General features: G+C 48.0%; 2 protein-coding genes across 2 annotated transcripts; both read right to left on the bottom strand.

Moving 5' to 3' along the window:
• Nucleotides 1–3,298: 3,298 nt before the first annotated feature.
• Nucleotides 3,299–4,080, bottom strand: LOC131294332 (phosphatidylinositol-glycan biosynthesis class F protein). The gene has a single exon (XM_058322377.1). The coding sequence runs from the start codon at nucleotides 4,040–4,042 to the stop codon at nucleotides 3,299–3,301; it is 744 nt and encodes a 247-aa protein (XP_058178360.1). The 5' UTR covers nucleotides 4,043–4,080.
• A 939-nt stretch (nucleotides 4,081–5,019) lies between these two features.
• On the bottom strand, nucleotides 5,020–13,798 carry LOC131282216 (protein lingerer). Its single transcript, XM_058311628.1, has 11 exons — nucleotides 12,361–13,798; nucleotides 10,945–12,258; nucleotides 10,681–10,859; nucleotides 10,052–10,236; nucleotides 9,673–9,810; nucleotides 8,505–8,603; nucleotides 7,740–7,843; nucleotides 7,222–7,664; nucleotides 6,807–7,070; nucleotides 6,545–6,703; nucleotides 5,020–6,466 (listed from the first exon to the last, which is right to left on the bottom strand). Exons 1-11 carry the CDS (start codon nucleotides 13,757–13,759, stop codon nucleotides 6,365–6,367), a joined length of 4,386 nt encoding a protein of 1,461 aa, XP_058167611.1. The 5' UTR covers nucleotides 13,760–13,798; the 3' UTR covers nucleotides 5,020–6,364.
• Between the last annotated feature and the right edge of the window lie 1,230 nt (nucleotides 13,799–15,028).

A 15,028-nucleotide genomic window follows, 5' to 3' on the forward strand; every position in this document is an offset into this window, starting at 1 on the left:
CAAACGGCTAGTAAACAGTCACAGGTTGTCTACGAATACTGCCGGTTGCCATAGGCTGGCATGTTGCCAAACACATTTCTCCGCAAACATCGCGGCTCAACGGCAGCACCATCACTGCTTACGTATATGCAGCTGATACCCGATTGGGACGCGTTTCGATCGAGAACGAAAGTGAACGTGTTGGGGATCTTGCAGGTTGTTACAGCCAGACTTATGGTGAAGCGGCGGAGACGAGCCTCGCGTGACATCGGGAACAGGACGCTCGTTATGGTCAGACGTGGACTGATCGATGCTACTCTAACTTTTTCTTCCTTTCCTCAACTTTTTCAATCCCGATGGTTCTATCGCTGCAGGGCGAAACTTTCTACGTTGTTTCAATGTTTCGTTTTCAACTCAACATTTTGTTACCCAAAACATTTCTAAAATATCAATTTGGTGTATAAAATGGGGCCTATTATAATCATAAAAAATTTAGGTAATGTTACACCCAACTATGCTTGAATGTCAAACTTTCAGAGATTCGAGGCATTTTGCTTGGCAATCCCAAAAATTTTGCAATCCCAACACAATGTTGTTTGAGTATCTTGTAATGCTATCAAAACACAGAGACCTGGGTTGTTGCTTTTTTTTTAATTTATATTAAACAACGAAACTCACGTAGGATATATGGAGTATGTAATTTCAGTAATTTCTTTAAAACATAAATAACTTATTTATGACGTAATTTTGCTTAGGTATTTTAAAAAAAATGAAGAACTCCTCCACAAGTAACTTCCTGAAGATGCATAAAAAATAAAAGAATTATTTTTAAACCTTACATAAAACGAACTTCATATTTCAATATGGTAAATAAATTAAAGCTTAATACTATAAAATGGCCATGATGATAAAATGGCGTTTAATTCAACAGAATAGTACTTTACAACGTTATGAACGATTATCATTATGTTTTTGATTGTGCATACCATCTGCTTTCTTCTTTATCCGCGAGGATTCTCTTATAGCATTCGTCTCACTGCTACTACACATTGTCCTAAATCGGATTTTGTTAGTCAGCAGGTGCCGATGACATAAATACCGAATCTGGCAAATCACGAGTACGGCCAACGGTTTCACCCTGCGGCCGCCATTGTTCGCGGGCTGCGGACGATTGGCGCGAACCGACACCACGTGTTTCGGCATCCATTTGTCTTTGAGGAAGACGCAACCTTTACACAAAAAAAAAAAATAATAATAAATGTACGTCAAAACGTGAGACAAATGATCAGCGACCCCGGATCGGGGACCTTCGTTCCGCGCCTGCTTCACACATATTCTCTCCAACATGTGAAGCCCGTCTTGCATTTCCTCTTCACGGTGGTCAAGCCCTACAAGATCACCGGGGGGAGAGCACATAATGGGAACAGGCGACATCGTCGGTGAGGTAACCGCGCCACGCAATGTCCCGAAGAAAGAAGAAAGGCATGAAAGAAAGAAGGAAGGAAAGAAAGAAAGAACCGCCGTGCCCCCACCCCGCCCGGAATCTGATACCTTATCGGACCGCCCGCCGGTCACGGCGATCTGATGTGGCGGGGCACGCACGAACCCGACGTCACCGCGTGTGCGAGCAATTTTCATTAGGCCTCAGAAACACCCCGTTTTGGAACCTGGCGGCCAGTTGTCCCGCTTTTGTAGCCCTTCGATCCACCGAGGCTCCAGGGGCTCCGGATCCTGACCTGCCCCGAGGAACGACACCGATAAAAAGCTGCCCCACCCACCCCCTCCGTATTGGTGGGAGGGTGCGAGTGGCGAAGCCTTATGTAAGCATACCCGAACGGCCGCAGAAAAGGCAAATAAAGATAGAGATTTACGCGACAACCACGCCACACACTCACGCCCCGAGTCGGGGAAAGTGTCAAAAGGGTAATGGGTCGGTAAAGAGAGCAGCAGAGGCAAACAAGGCTCGACCACAAGCGTCACGCCGGAGGTGAATGAGTTCATGCCGCTGGCCCGCGGTGCCATGTGGGACAGCGGGGGCGAACCAGTATCGCAAGGGCAGAACGAGATCTTTCTGACTAGAAACTTGTGATTAATTTTATAAGAATTTTCCAGTGTTTAAATTTGGCTTTCAGCATGTTCGTCATTTAAGATTGTAGTAGGAATGGTTTTGATTGGAACTAAAACTCCAGATGTTTATAATAGAAACTGAACAAGCTAATTTCGCATAGCATATACATATTTATCATATGAAATTTTATTTTCAGAACTCGATATTTATCGAGGAAAGCAACCACAAGAAAATGTGTGTGATTTAATAAAAAAAAATGCAATTATGTTGGAGATAAGATAAGGCAAAAAACATTGTTTTGGATAAGAAAAAATAAATGAAAAAAGTATCCCTCTTTTATGATCAAATTGTGCTACAAATGATTCGCATTAAGATCGAAATTAATAGTACGAAACGATTCAAAATTATTTTATCCACACCCCGTTACCCTTGCTCGGACTCAAGGTTTGCCCACACTGACCCAGGTTGTGGCTGGGGAAAGTTAACCCACTTCCAGGGATGCGTATGGTTTCCCTGCAAAACAAAAAAGATATATGAATCCATTTACTCAACTCCTACTATGAATACGACCCGATCAGCAATGCACCATCGGTGGGGTCGTATGTCCAGCTCACGAAAGACGGAATGCATGGTCAGTGACGGACGTTAATGGCCACAATGCCGATGCCGCGGAAATTCCACTGATTATTCCCGGCATCTGCGCCAATGATTCAATAACCAGCCGGACGAAAGTTCATACAACCATGAATGAAACAACGTATCTGACCTTAAGGATCGGGCGATCGCTTGCAGAAATTGCCTAGTAAATTGGCTTGTACGGTTTCAATTTGGGTCGACATTTTGTAACGGTCAACGGTGCAATGCAAACGGGTGCAACAGGTGGGAGTTGAATGAAAACTGACCACTCGAGTGGGATGAAGATTGGGCAGGGTCAAGTGGTACAAAGAAGCAGACATGATTATATAACAAAGGGAATCAATAAGGATCAGCGTGAATTCAGCATGAATCATGCAAAAATCAATAAAAATATTGTGGTGTATAACTGAATTAAAAATGATACATCTATATCAACATACATGTAAATCTAATGATATGCACCAGGAGCATTGATTCGTCTTTAGTCATAATTGAATAATGAGTCTGTAGTAAAGACTTTTGGTTTTACGATTAAAACTATAGTTTATTGTTGTTTTTAGACTAGATTTGAGCGATTACTATAATTAAAAACTACATAGATCGTACAAACAATACCTAAAATTTTTTAGGCCGTTGGTTACGATACATACTGATGTACGCCGTGCTGAGTAGATTGAACACATTCATACCAAACAATCCGCCGATCGATCCGACTATGTTCGGGATTGGATACACCTGCCAAGGGCGATCCCAATCCAGCGGAGCCACCACGGAAGCACCCCAGGCTCCCAAAATCACCCCAATACAGTTATTTTTCAGCAGGTTAAGATAGCTATTCGCCAGGGGATTTTTCAGCTCAAGCGTTTCGGAAAGCAGCAGTTGATACGTCTGTGATTGACCGATGAGTAGCATTATGGGAAAGATGGTGATCGTCGTCAGTGTGAGGGCTAGCGATACCGTTTCTTCGCTCTGTTCCAACGGTGCTCCCAGCACAAGGCAGATGAACCCGTAGAAAAGCATCGCCAGGAAAAACAGTACGCCAAAGCCGAACCATTCTTTCCATCGTAACCGGCCGGCTTTCGCGTTTAGTGTGGCTCTACCGGTTGATGTGGATGTGCTGCCAATATGTCCGGGCTTCACGCTGCCATCTAGGTGGAAGCTTCGTTTGATGTAGTAGTGCTTCAATAATTCCGTCAGCGGTAGAATTAGCCACACGTACGACGAGCAGCATTTGCCAACCTCATACAGGCGATTACTGTACAGCAGGTAGCCAAAGAATGACCCGTTCAGCGCGATGGAAAGGATGCTTACGTTAATAAACATCCTCGACGCTAACGCGCTTTGCAGGTGCACGTCCATTTTAAGCGCCCCTGTGCGGATACGTGCGAGGTGACGAAACGAACCTGAACGCAAAAAGTAAGAATGAATTTTAGTTAATGAACAAATAAACTTAAATGTTTCTCACATATAATACAGTTTCAATCACCAAAAATTCAGTTATTCTAGGTAGATTTTAACAACATCTTTTACTCACGTTTTGTTGTACTTTAATCTTCTTCTTCTTCTTCGTCTGCGAGGATTTACACCAGTACGGCTGTTGAATCCAGCTTCCTGGGCCTTCGCCAGCTACTCTGGTGATGTAGACCTCTGTGGATTAAGGACCGGCAACTAAGGCCATATGCCCCAACTGTACTTTAATATACATGTAAACATTGTTTGCAAAAAAAATAAAACATTCGACCGTCAGGATGATGACGTTTTAGGCTGACATTTCGAATTTCGAAAACATGTTCGATTACCGGTGCGATGACTTTGAACGGAACGTTCCAAAGAGTAGTAGAAACCGATTAATACCTATAATTATAATATTTCGATCAAAAAAACAGAGATTCAGAGATCTTGAAAATGATTGATACAATCAAATTAGTACAAGTTCTCTATTAATGCGTGCTAAAATTGTTGCAAGGGGATATAATTGTTCAAGTTTAAATACCAAGGTGTGTACAAACGATTCAAAACCGTTAAATGGCTGAAAGCATTGATAAATGATTTTGCCAAGTTCTTTTACCTTCCATGCACCTAAACAATTGTAGACCCGAAAACATGCAGCGAACAAGGGTAGACAGCCTAGACAAGAAAACCCATTGTTTTGGGACTTGTTTTGGGAAAAATCAATTGTTGAGAATGTCCTCTATATTCGAGAACAGAACATTTTAAATGAAAACCATAGTAAAAGTTCTTGAACAAGTGAAAACGGAAATAAAAAGTGATCAACCACAATGTTTCGTATTTTTCATCGTTTCAGTCTGTATTGTAGCGCCAATTTCATAATTTGATTCGTTAGTATCTCTATCATTAGCTCCAGATAGTGGGACATTCCTTTCACCATCCGTGGGATCGTGTTCCATTCGAATCGATTCATTCCTTTTCCGTAAATTCCAAAACAGACAAAGAGAGAGAGAAACAGAGATCGGCATGCAGAGTGCAGAATCGTCCGCTGTTTGCATGGGTTGTGGATAAATATATTTGCTGAATCAATGTCCTATTAGCTCGCGCAGTCCGAGAATGCGAACGTGATCACAGAACATTACATCGAGCAACGGCGGTTTGTGTTTCGTATTTGTATTGAGTCTGAAAATGTGTATGCATGTGGATTGCGATGGAAATGGACCTGTTATATAAACTAAATCGAAACTCTAGTATACATCGATACTTATTCCATACAGCGAAGGATGATTTCTCTCTTAAAGCTCATTAGCACAAATCCGAATGAGCTAGAGTTTCTATGACGCAAGCGTATTTCAGTAAATGCGCACCATATATCTTTGAAACTGCGCAACAACCAAAATCTTTAGAAGCCTGCAAACAACAGAACACGATCATGCCTCGCCTATGTGGCTATAGAATCCTGCTAGGGAAATGGGAAAACGTAAATAAAATGTTACATCTTCCAGCCATTTTGAATCCCCTTTTAATTATCTCAAACCCTGCTAAACTTGATACTCGTGGTTGCCAAACGTTTCTCTATCTCGTCGTACCACTTGTCGTATGTATGAAAAATGTGTTTATTCTTTTATATAGGACACCGGATATCTCGGATTCATGTATTATGCATATGCGTATGGTATTTATGCGTGAGTTATAAACGTAAAATAGAATTCCATTCCGTCGGATAGAGATCACGAGGACACGGTCGAGCCGAAGAGACTAACTGCTAGCCCTTTGCCTGTGTCTCAAAGAATTTAAATATGTCTGAGTGTCTGTTCTGTCTGGCTGTGTGTGTGCCTGTCTGTATGTGTGATTTGCTCTCTTTGCCAATGTGTTTCACAATGCCTTTCCTTTCTCTCCATTTTCAATAACTGCACGTAAAAGTTTAGTTATATGTTTGTAACCTTCTAGTTCTTCTCCTTCTTTGTGTCCTTGTTTATGTGTGTAGTATTGTTTATTTAATGGAAAGAATCTATCGAATCACACTACCACGTGTTTATACAGTATTATACCGCTGGCTTTTGCTCTGCTGCTTATTCCTCCTTTGTTTTACGTACTCCTACTATATGCCATACTTCAAGCATTCCCTTCGCTTCGACCACACACCGCCTAATTTACTGCTTCATATTATTTTAACTTCCTTCTCCTCTGTGTGTCTCTCTAGCGCTCGCGCGCCCGCCGCCCTAGCGCTCTCTAGTTTTGTCCGGTCCAGTAAGTAGACGGAGAATAGCCTTGCTTATTTGCAGTCTTTCCCTGGTTGTTGGATTGCGGTCTTTGACCGCTGCTGTTGGAATCCTGCAGAAGAGAATGAGCAAAGAGGAGGTGTTCAGTGAGGCGACCATGTCCTTGTGCAGACGTCTCTTTTCCCTTTACCTGATGCATAGTTTGATGCATGTTCATGTTGTGATGCGTTGCCATCGTTGGTATGTAGAGATGCTGACCGTACGGTTGGCCCGACGTAGCACCGGCCGTCTGCGTTCCGGCGATGTTGTACGGTGGCGGAGTTCCCGATTGGAACGATTGTTTGTCATACTGCTGTAAAGGGCATGGAACGGTTTCAAAAATTAGGAAAACAATGCTCCAAAAACACACCCCTCACGATGAAAAGAAACATTCGCTTCGAGAGCGCCCTTACATTGACTTTGTTAATTGCGACATGGTTCTTGCCATACATTGACGGGGCCATGTCGGAGCCACTGCCAGTGCCGGACTGCGGATTGGCCACCGTTTGACCCTTGGACTGCTGCTGCCCGACGATCGACGCCTGGTACGCATTCTTGTTGTAGTCCTGTCCCGACTGTCCCAGCGTATCGTAGCCCGTGGCCGAACCGTATCCGCTGTTGTACGCCGGTTTCTGGAACTGGCCACCGGAAGTTGCAGCATTCGTCGGCAGTTGCTGCTACAGGGATGGGAAGGTTCGGCGTACAATTGATTGACGAATCGGTTGGTTGGATGGAATGATGCGAAATGAAAAAGAGAGCGAAAACGGTCAATACTTCATGCGCTGGTCAACGGTTTGCTACACGCTATCGGCTAGCTGCGTTACTAACAGGATAGATCGCTGGTGTGCCATACTGGAAGCCGCTGGCCGGCATCACGTTGGTGCCGTAAAAGTAAGCGTACGGCAGATTCAGCATCGGACCACCAGACCCTGTTTGCTGGGACAAGGAACTCTGGACGCTACTGACAGGCGACGAGTTGTTGTCGGTTCGCGTGAACCGACCGTCGGACATGGTCGAGTAGGCGACGGAACCGAGATTGCCGTCGCGCACACCGGCCGCACCGAGACTCGTGGGCGTCTGGTAGTTGAGGTCGTAGAAGTTAGGCACGTGCGGCATACGCTGCTGTATGAGCTGCAGATCTTCGTACGAGTAGAGGGCTGTTGCCTGCGGATAGAATCCCGGCATCCCGGTGGCCTGTATGTACGGGCTGACCATCGGGATGTTCGGGACCACGCCACCGCCAGCGGCGCTGCTGCTGCTGCTGCTCTTCGCTGTAACGAGAAGGAAAGACGTTAGCACTCGCCACAAATCTATGTCACAAACGGCGGCCTATGCGCGTAACTCACTTGTCGTGGATACCACGGAGCTGTTGGGCAGCGAGCTCGAGCTGGTCACGTTGTTATTGTTCGCATTGTTCGTGCTGCTATTCGAAACCGTACTGGATGCCACGCTACAAATAGACGAGAGCACCAAAATAAAAACCCAAGGTTAGAGGATTGACAGTTCGGACACAGGTTTTGGCAATCGGCAATTTTAAAAGGTCAACTATTACTAAAGCAACGAAGGGAGTTTGGCAACGATTTCCACTTGTGGAAAAGCTACAGCACAAGAGGAAAATCATGGACAAACAACTAACTCACATGCATATTCATCACCAAAAAACAAGAGTTAAAAATACGAGGAAATAAGGAACGATACTTGAACCGACATTTTAACGAAAAGTCAATGACGATTTGATGACAAAAACGAACGACAACCTACAACATACCATAAATCATAAACAGATGAACGAGGTAACATTAAAAGTGACACATTCTCTCCGAAACTAGGAAGTAGGCCGCGAAATTCGCTCTGCCAGAAAGCAAACAAACCAAATCGCAAAGAAACGGCAATGATAGAAACCAAATAGGGCGATAATACACTACACCAAGTCACAGCAAATAAGTCGCCCGAACTACCAACAGGCACCCTCCCCCCCTCTCCCCGCATTCGGTTCGATCCGTAATATGTAACTATGTGTGCCCATCTACGTATAATCACGAACTAAAAAACCAAAAACAAGACGCATTTACTACTGGACGATCAGGGGAGAGATGACAACAACAACCTACCTTTCGAAGGGCGTTGAAACCACCGGTGCATCCTTTAGTTTCGACGTACTAAAATTACTACCATACTGGCCGGATGAAGTGTTTGTGCTTCCAGAATACCTAAAGGATTCGGGATGGTGGTAGTGAAGGCGATGATTATGTGATTTGTTTTCCTGTATGGACATTTTGCAGTTTCTTTTACGCTTCCTGACACACTTCGAACGGGGAGTAGAGGAGGTCGGGGAAAGGGGGGAGTGGCATAGCAGCCGCCTGATTTGTTTTTGTGTTTTTCAAAATGGTCATATGATGGTATTATCGTAAAAACGTTAACAAAAAAAAAATTTCTCGGAGCGTATGTAGTAGATTTTACAATTTTTCAGTGTTAGGCAGTTCCCCACTTTATATGTGTCCTGATCAACGAATGTATATTGTAATAAACTAATATACAAAGAGAAAAATAAAGTTTAACCCACAGTGCATAAAGTGACACAACTGCATATTTGATCAGTCGGTGTCGTCGTTTGACCGTATACATTGACATTTGGCAGGAACTGTCCTTATATATGAGCCCATTTTTCTCATTATATCCCACAGATCTTCAGAACAATTAGCGCCACAGCTACCTCCATCGGGCAGGAAAGGTAAAAATGGTAGTAAAATCAAGATGTATAGATTATGTACGATAGTTTTTGTTGTGTAGTGGGTGGGCTTTCGTTTAACTTTCAGTTTCGAACAAAATATGTGTTGGTAACATCAACAGACATCACTTTTAAAAAGCTTAAACAATACCCTTTGCAAAAATATGAGCCTCACGTATGTAGAATATAGACTGGGGTGCTTTTACTAATAACACTGACTTTCGTGACGAGGCGAATGAACATGTAATTTGGCTTGTTCCTGACTGATGCGTGGCTAACAATCGGGATGACCACAATTGATGATGTGAAACAAACAAACATAAATGCACACACGCACACACACACATACACAAACATACGTAACAAACCACTCTGCGTTCCTGAACCCATTTGGAACTAGACGAACGCGAGAGGAAAATGTGTCGTCGCCCGTACATATACATTATATGGCGTATAATATCAACAAAAAAGAGGGGAAAACGAACGAAGCTAGTATGTCTCCTCAAGAGATCTCTCAAGGATCGAGAGGAGGAGGAGGAGGGAATACTTACCCTGTGTTGCTGTTCAGTCCCGTGTTGCCGTACACGTTCTGGGAGCTATTTTGATAGCTCTGCTGCGACGGGAAGGCAGACGACGTCTGGCTAACCGGATACTGACTGGACAGATAGCCGCCAGCATTGCTGTTCGAGCTGTTGATGCCGCCACAGACAAACATAGGTCCCACATTGACGGAAGTAGGGGGTTTTGTTTTTGGTTAACATCGGTCCAAACGAGATTCGGAGACATGTGTTGTCGCGAAAGGAGCACGCAGGAAGTAACGCAGGAGCACAAGAGGACATTGTAAGATTAGATACGGTCACGGATAATTGTTTGTATGCAGTTTGACATTAAAATTGAAATTGATGACAGAGAACGAGAAATAGACGTTACCTGCTGTTGTTCACGTTGTTGTTTACCGGTAGGTTCGGATTCGACTGGCCGCCGACCGAGCTGCCAGTGTTGCTGTTCGGGACAACGTTGCTGGCAACATTGCTGTTCGGTGGCTGGAACGTGTTCACGTTGCCCTGGTTGTACGAGCTATAGTTGTTCGTCGATGGTGGGTACGCGTTGGTTACCTATGAGCGGAAAATAAAGTAATTGTTATCCAAAAACACGCAAATGTTGGAGTTGGAAGGACATTTAACAAAATGTCTTGACGAGTATACTAGTTCCAAAATTTTTCGTTTTGATAACAATCTGAAAGCTTTAACGCTGCTTGAATATTTTTAAATAGTAGAAGAGATAATGGATCTGTGAAATCTTGTTGATTTTTTATGAAAGGATTGCGAGAAGTAAATGTTTTCCACTTAAGGGGGCGTATTTTGCCTCACCGCACCTTACTAAAAAGACTTTTGTTACCAAATACCGCAAAGCCATTGGCCATGTAACATTTTCATCTAAAAGCTTAAAGCAGGGCTGCAGTAAGAATTGATCCAACAGATCGATACACAATACAATACACTAACCCTCGGTTGAAGATTCGAAAGTGGAAAATTCCTAATCGATCACCTCAGACATACCTGGTTGTTGGAGTAGCTCATGTTGTTGTAGCCTTGCGGTGCACCGGACGGCGGATATGAGCCTGTTTTGTTGCTCTGACCCGACGAGTATGGCGCGTTCTGGTAGCCACCGGTCGCGGACGCATTCGTGCCCGCCGACTGCCCATACGGATCCGCTGATTTCGTCAACTGATCCAGTGCTGGGAGAGGGAAGGATGAAGGAAAAATTAATGAAAATTAGCACAATAAAAAGCAAGGAAGTTGTGGTCAGCGTATGACGCTTACCTGCTGCAGCGTTACTCATAGAATTCACGCCAGCACTAACCGACGACGACACGGACGCATTGGTGCGCTGCGAGTAGCTGTTCGCCAGGGTGTCGTTCTGAGTGGCCAGCCCATCGGGAGCGGCTCCCTGGCCGGGCAGGATCTGAGACGGCGCCACCAGGCCAGGCGCACCGGAGAGGTTTGGCTTTTGCTGCAAGTTGTTCGGCACAACGCCACCGGCCACGTTGGGGCCGCCGGGTCCGCCGACCTTCGCCGCCGCCGACTGATAGTCGCTTACGTCGGGCTGCTGCTGGACCACCACCGGCTGTTGCTGTTGCTGCGGCTGGCCAGGCGGTACAACCTGCTGCTGCTGCGTCGGCTGCTGTTGCTGCTGCTGGGGAATGGCCGGTGCGCTCACCTGCTGCGATTGCACTCCTCCAGCCCCGGGCGGCAGCTGCGCTTGCTGCGACGCAGCGACTTGCGGCGTTTGTACGACCGATTGGACTGCCTGCGAGCCGACCGTGGACTGCTGCTGCTGCTGCTGGCCAACGACGCTAGACGAAGGCTGCTGGTCGCTAGCGCCACCCGAGGTGTTAAACTTGTCCGCCACCACGTCGAACGTGTCGTCGGTGCCGAAATCGAGACCGCCAAACTGCACGTCCAGGTAGCCGATGTTGTTCATGCTGTCGCCCGGCATTTCCACGGCCGTGGACGGGATTTTCGAAGGTGGAGGCACACGGGCCCGCTGCCGCCGAACCGGTGGCTGCTGCGTTGCGGCAGCCGCGTAGCTCGTCGGAGCCGCTGCGACCACGTCGCCGGCGCCAGTGGTACCACCGTAGCCGGTGGCGTATTGCACGGAACTGGCTTGCGACGGCTGCTGCGATGGGGCGCCGGGACCAACGACCGGCTGCTGGGACACCATCTGCGCACCACCGCCCTGTGTCTGGCCAGGCTGCTGCTGCTGGTACGCACCGACGACGACGCCCGGCTGCTGGAGATTGGAATTCTGAGAGGAAAGAGTACTGAAATACTGAGTTTGCTCGGCGGACAGCGACGAGGACGCGGCCAGCGGGGCCATGTCGAGCGCCTGGCGCAGGTGCTGGGCAGCGGTTGCGCTGGACGGGGCGATCGTCGGTGCGCCCGCGTGCAGATCCGAATACTGAGCGGTAGTGGAGGCGGAAACGCCACCCGGGCCGGCGCCGGCAGCAACCGCAGCCGTGGCCGTGCTGGACACCACGGTCGTGCTGTACTGCTGCACCAGCTCCGTTTCCTTCTGCTGCGGCGGATTCAATACCTGCTGCTCCAGACCCGGTGGGGCCGCCAGCTCCGAGGAATCTAAAAGAGGCGAGGAGAAAAAAAAGAAATGTAATCAATTACAATCGCAGAAAGGAAGGGGGGGATTGTGATTTTGCTCCGACAAAAACATTCGCCACTCACTGGTCGCAGCCGACTGGGTTCCTCCTGCTGATGCTCCTGCCTGCTGCTGCGTTGTGGCGGCAACGGATGCCGTCGCCGGTGACGTGGTGCTAGCCGTAAAAACTTTGGTATCCGACAGCGAGCCCGTGTACTCCTCGTTGTCCCAGTCGCCCCAGGTGTCGGTGAAGGCCGAACTCTCCTCCGGTTTGAGATCGTTGGCGTTCGACGAGGTCGCGACCGGATCCCAGGCGTCGATCTCCTGATGATCGTTGTTCATCATCCGCGGGCCGCGATTCTGGTCGCGCGATCCTGGCCCTCTGGTGCCGAGCCGGGGGCCGCCTCCGCGACCACCGCGCGACCCATAGTTGCCACGACCGGGGCCTCCCGGACCGCCGCCGCCATCTCGCCCACCGCGCATCCGACCGCCGTCCCCGCCGGCGCGATTACGGTAGCTCTCGCCGCCCTTGTCGTAGCCGTTGCGATCGCGGTCGCGATCCCGATCGCCACCACCGTCGCGGTAGCCGCCGGCGCGTCCACCTCGTCCTGGACCGCCACCTCCCGAACGCTGGTTGCCGCCCCGGTTACCACCGCGGCGCTGCTGCTCCTTCAGGTCGACGTTGATGCCACCAAGCTGAACGCCACTGCCTCCACCGCTGTTGCTCGTCCCGACCATATCCCAGTCGCCGTCGTCGGCACCGTCCTTCGCCAACGCCTGAGATTTATTCTTCTTTTTCTTGGACGTCGTGGCGAACGCACCGACCGGTAGCGTCTCGAGCAGAAAGATGACCGCACGGTCCAAATCGCTGTCGCACTCCTGCAGCGCGCAGCACACCTCCTCCTCCGACCGCTGTGTCATCTCCATCAGGCTCTGGATCTTCTCCTGTATCTTCGGATCGTCCATGCTGCTCTTGATGTCTGTGATCTGGGCAATGCGAATCTGTTCGGCAGTCGGTTGCTTCGACTTGACCGCCGTGTGAGTGGCGTTCGCACCTCCGCCGCTGGCGCCACCAGAGGCTGCACCACCGGATGTGGACGACTTCTCGCCGCTGTTGCCGGCCGCCGACGTCGATCCACCGCCGCCGGACTCCTTCTGCTTCTCCTTCGCATCAACCACTCTCGGGCCGGCATTGTCTGTGCCTTTGCCGCCGGCGCTTCCCTTATGTTTCTGGTAATCGCCCCCCTTGCCGCCGCCGCCACCACCGGACGCTGTAGAGGCGCCACCATCGCCGCTGCCACTGGCGTTGTTGTTGGTGACCGCGGTATTCGAGGCTGAGCCACCCTTCGGGTACTGCTGTGGCAACTGGTGTGACTGTTGCTGTCCCTCGTCCTTGGCCAAGTTTTCCTTATTATCGTGCTGTTTGGCTTTGGACTTGTTACGGCCGCCGCCGCCGCCGCCTCCAGAACGCGTTTGTGTGCTCATCTCGCTATATATACAGTACGTATTTACAAAGTGGCTGCAAGATACAATCGAGAATACATATTAATAAAGATCGCTTATACCGAATGATCTGGCGAATACAACTGCAACAAGGATATTTCTTAATATTATGCATCACAAAGTCCCTGCTGTGCAGCCAAACGTTTTGTTGGAGCAAGTGTTATGGCATATACTTGTGGTTGTATAAAATAAAACACCCACAATGATTTCACAAAACAAACCACGCACACCCGATGAGTTTTTTAAATGGGTCAAAGCGAAACCCAACCTAAAAACTGTCAGCGACTGCGATGAGAGTAAAAAAAAAGAGATCAAATCACCGTCTGTGCACGCCGGAAGAAGCAACAAGACGTGTCGTCAACGGATCGATCCGTCCAGCACGCCTTTGTCTTCCGGTCGCACGTACGCGTCGGGCGTCGTCAAACGAAAAACAACCCCGACATACCTATACGGGTTTCATTTGTTGCAAGCTTGCAGTATGCAGCAATGTGCACTTGCATATATTGGTGAATGACGCGCGCTGCGAAATGTTGTTCCTCCACTATCGGGCATCTCTTTCGCTGCACATTATCAGCCCTTGCCTTGCGCTTGACCGCCCCCCTGTTTGCTCTTGAACGACTGCTCGCCGTCTGGCACTATTTCGTTTCGTTCGTTCGCAGAGTACATGCACGTAGTAACATGTACTTTCAGAAGCCCACCTCTTCTTCAACGGGAGGCCCGATCATTGCTAACTCAACCGTTGGTAGGCTGAGGGATTGTTGTACTGCTTCTCCTGAACAAAGAAATCATATTGAACCGTAATGAATTCCCTCTTGCGGAGAATTGGAATCGGTGATCTTCCCTTCGATGGGTAATTCTGTTTGGACCATGGCATAGTTGGCAGTCTGGGAAGGAAACCTCCGTAAAACGTATTTCTTTCCAGTACACACAGACCCCGGAATGCTGAGGTAGTCAGCACAACAAACAGGAGAGCAGTACGAGAGTATTCTCTCCAATCGACTGAGGGACTGAGTGATGCAAAAAGATTAAGAGTGAGATTACAAAGTGCTAGCCGTGGATTGAAGATGTTGAACCGAGCCTGTGGCGTGCTACGACTATGGCACAGGTTAAGCAGCATCATCTTCTTCATCCAAGGAAGCTCTTTGCTTCGAGAAATGGTACAGCGTCACATTGAGTCGATCGACATTGGAATGGAAGTGCCCGTTCAACCGGTTGCGGTGTTAGAATCGCCGTTTCCTTGGTTACAAATTG

Source organism: Anopheles ziemanni, chromosome 2 (assembly GCF_943734765.1).
Source record: "Anopheles ziemanni chromosome 2, idAnoZiCoDA_A2_x.2, whole genome shotgun sequence".
Lineage (NCBI taxonomy): Eukaryota > Metazoa > Arthropoda > Insecta > Diptera > Culicidae > Anopheles > Anopheles ziemanni.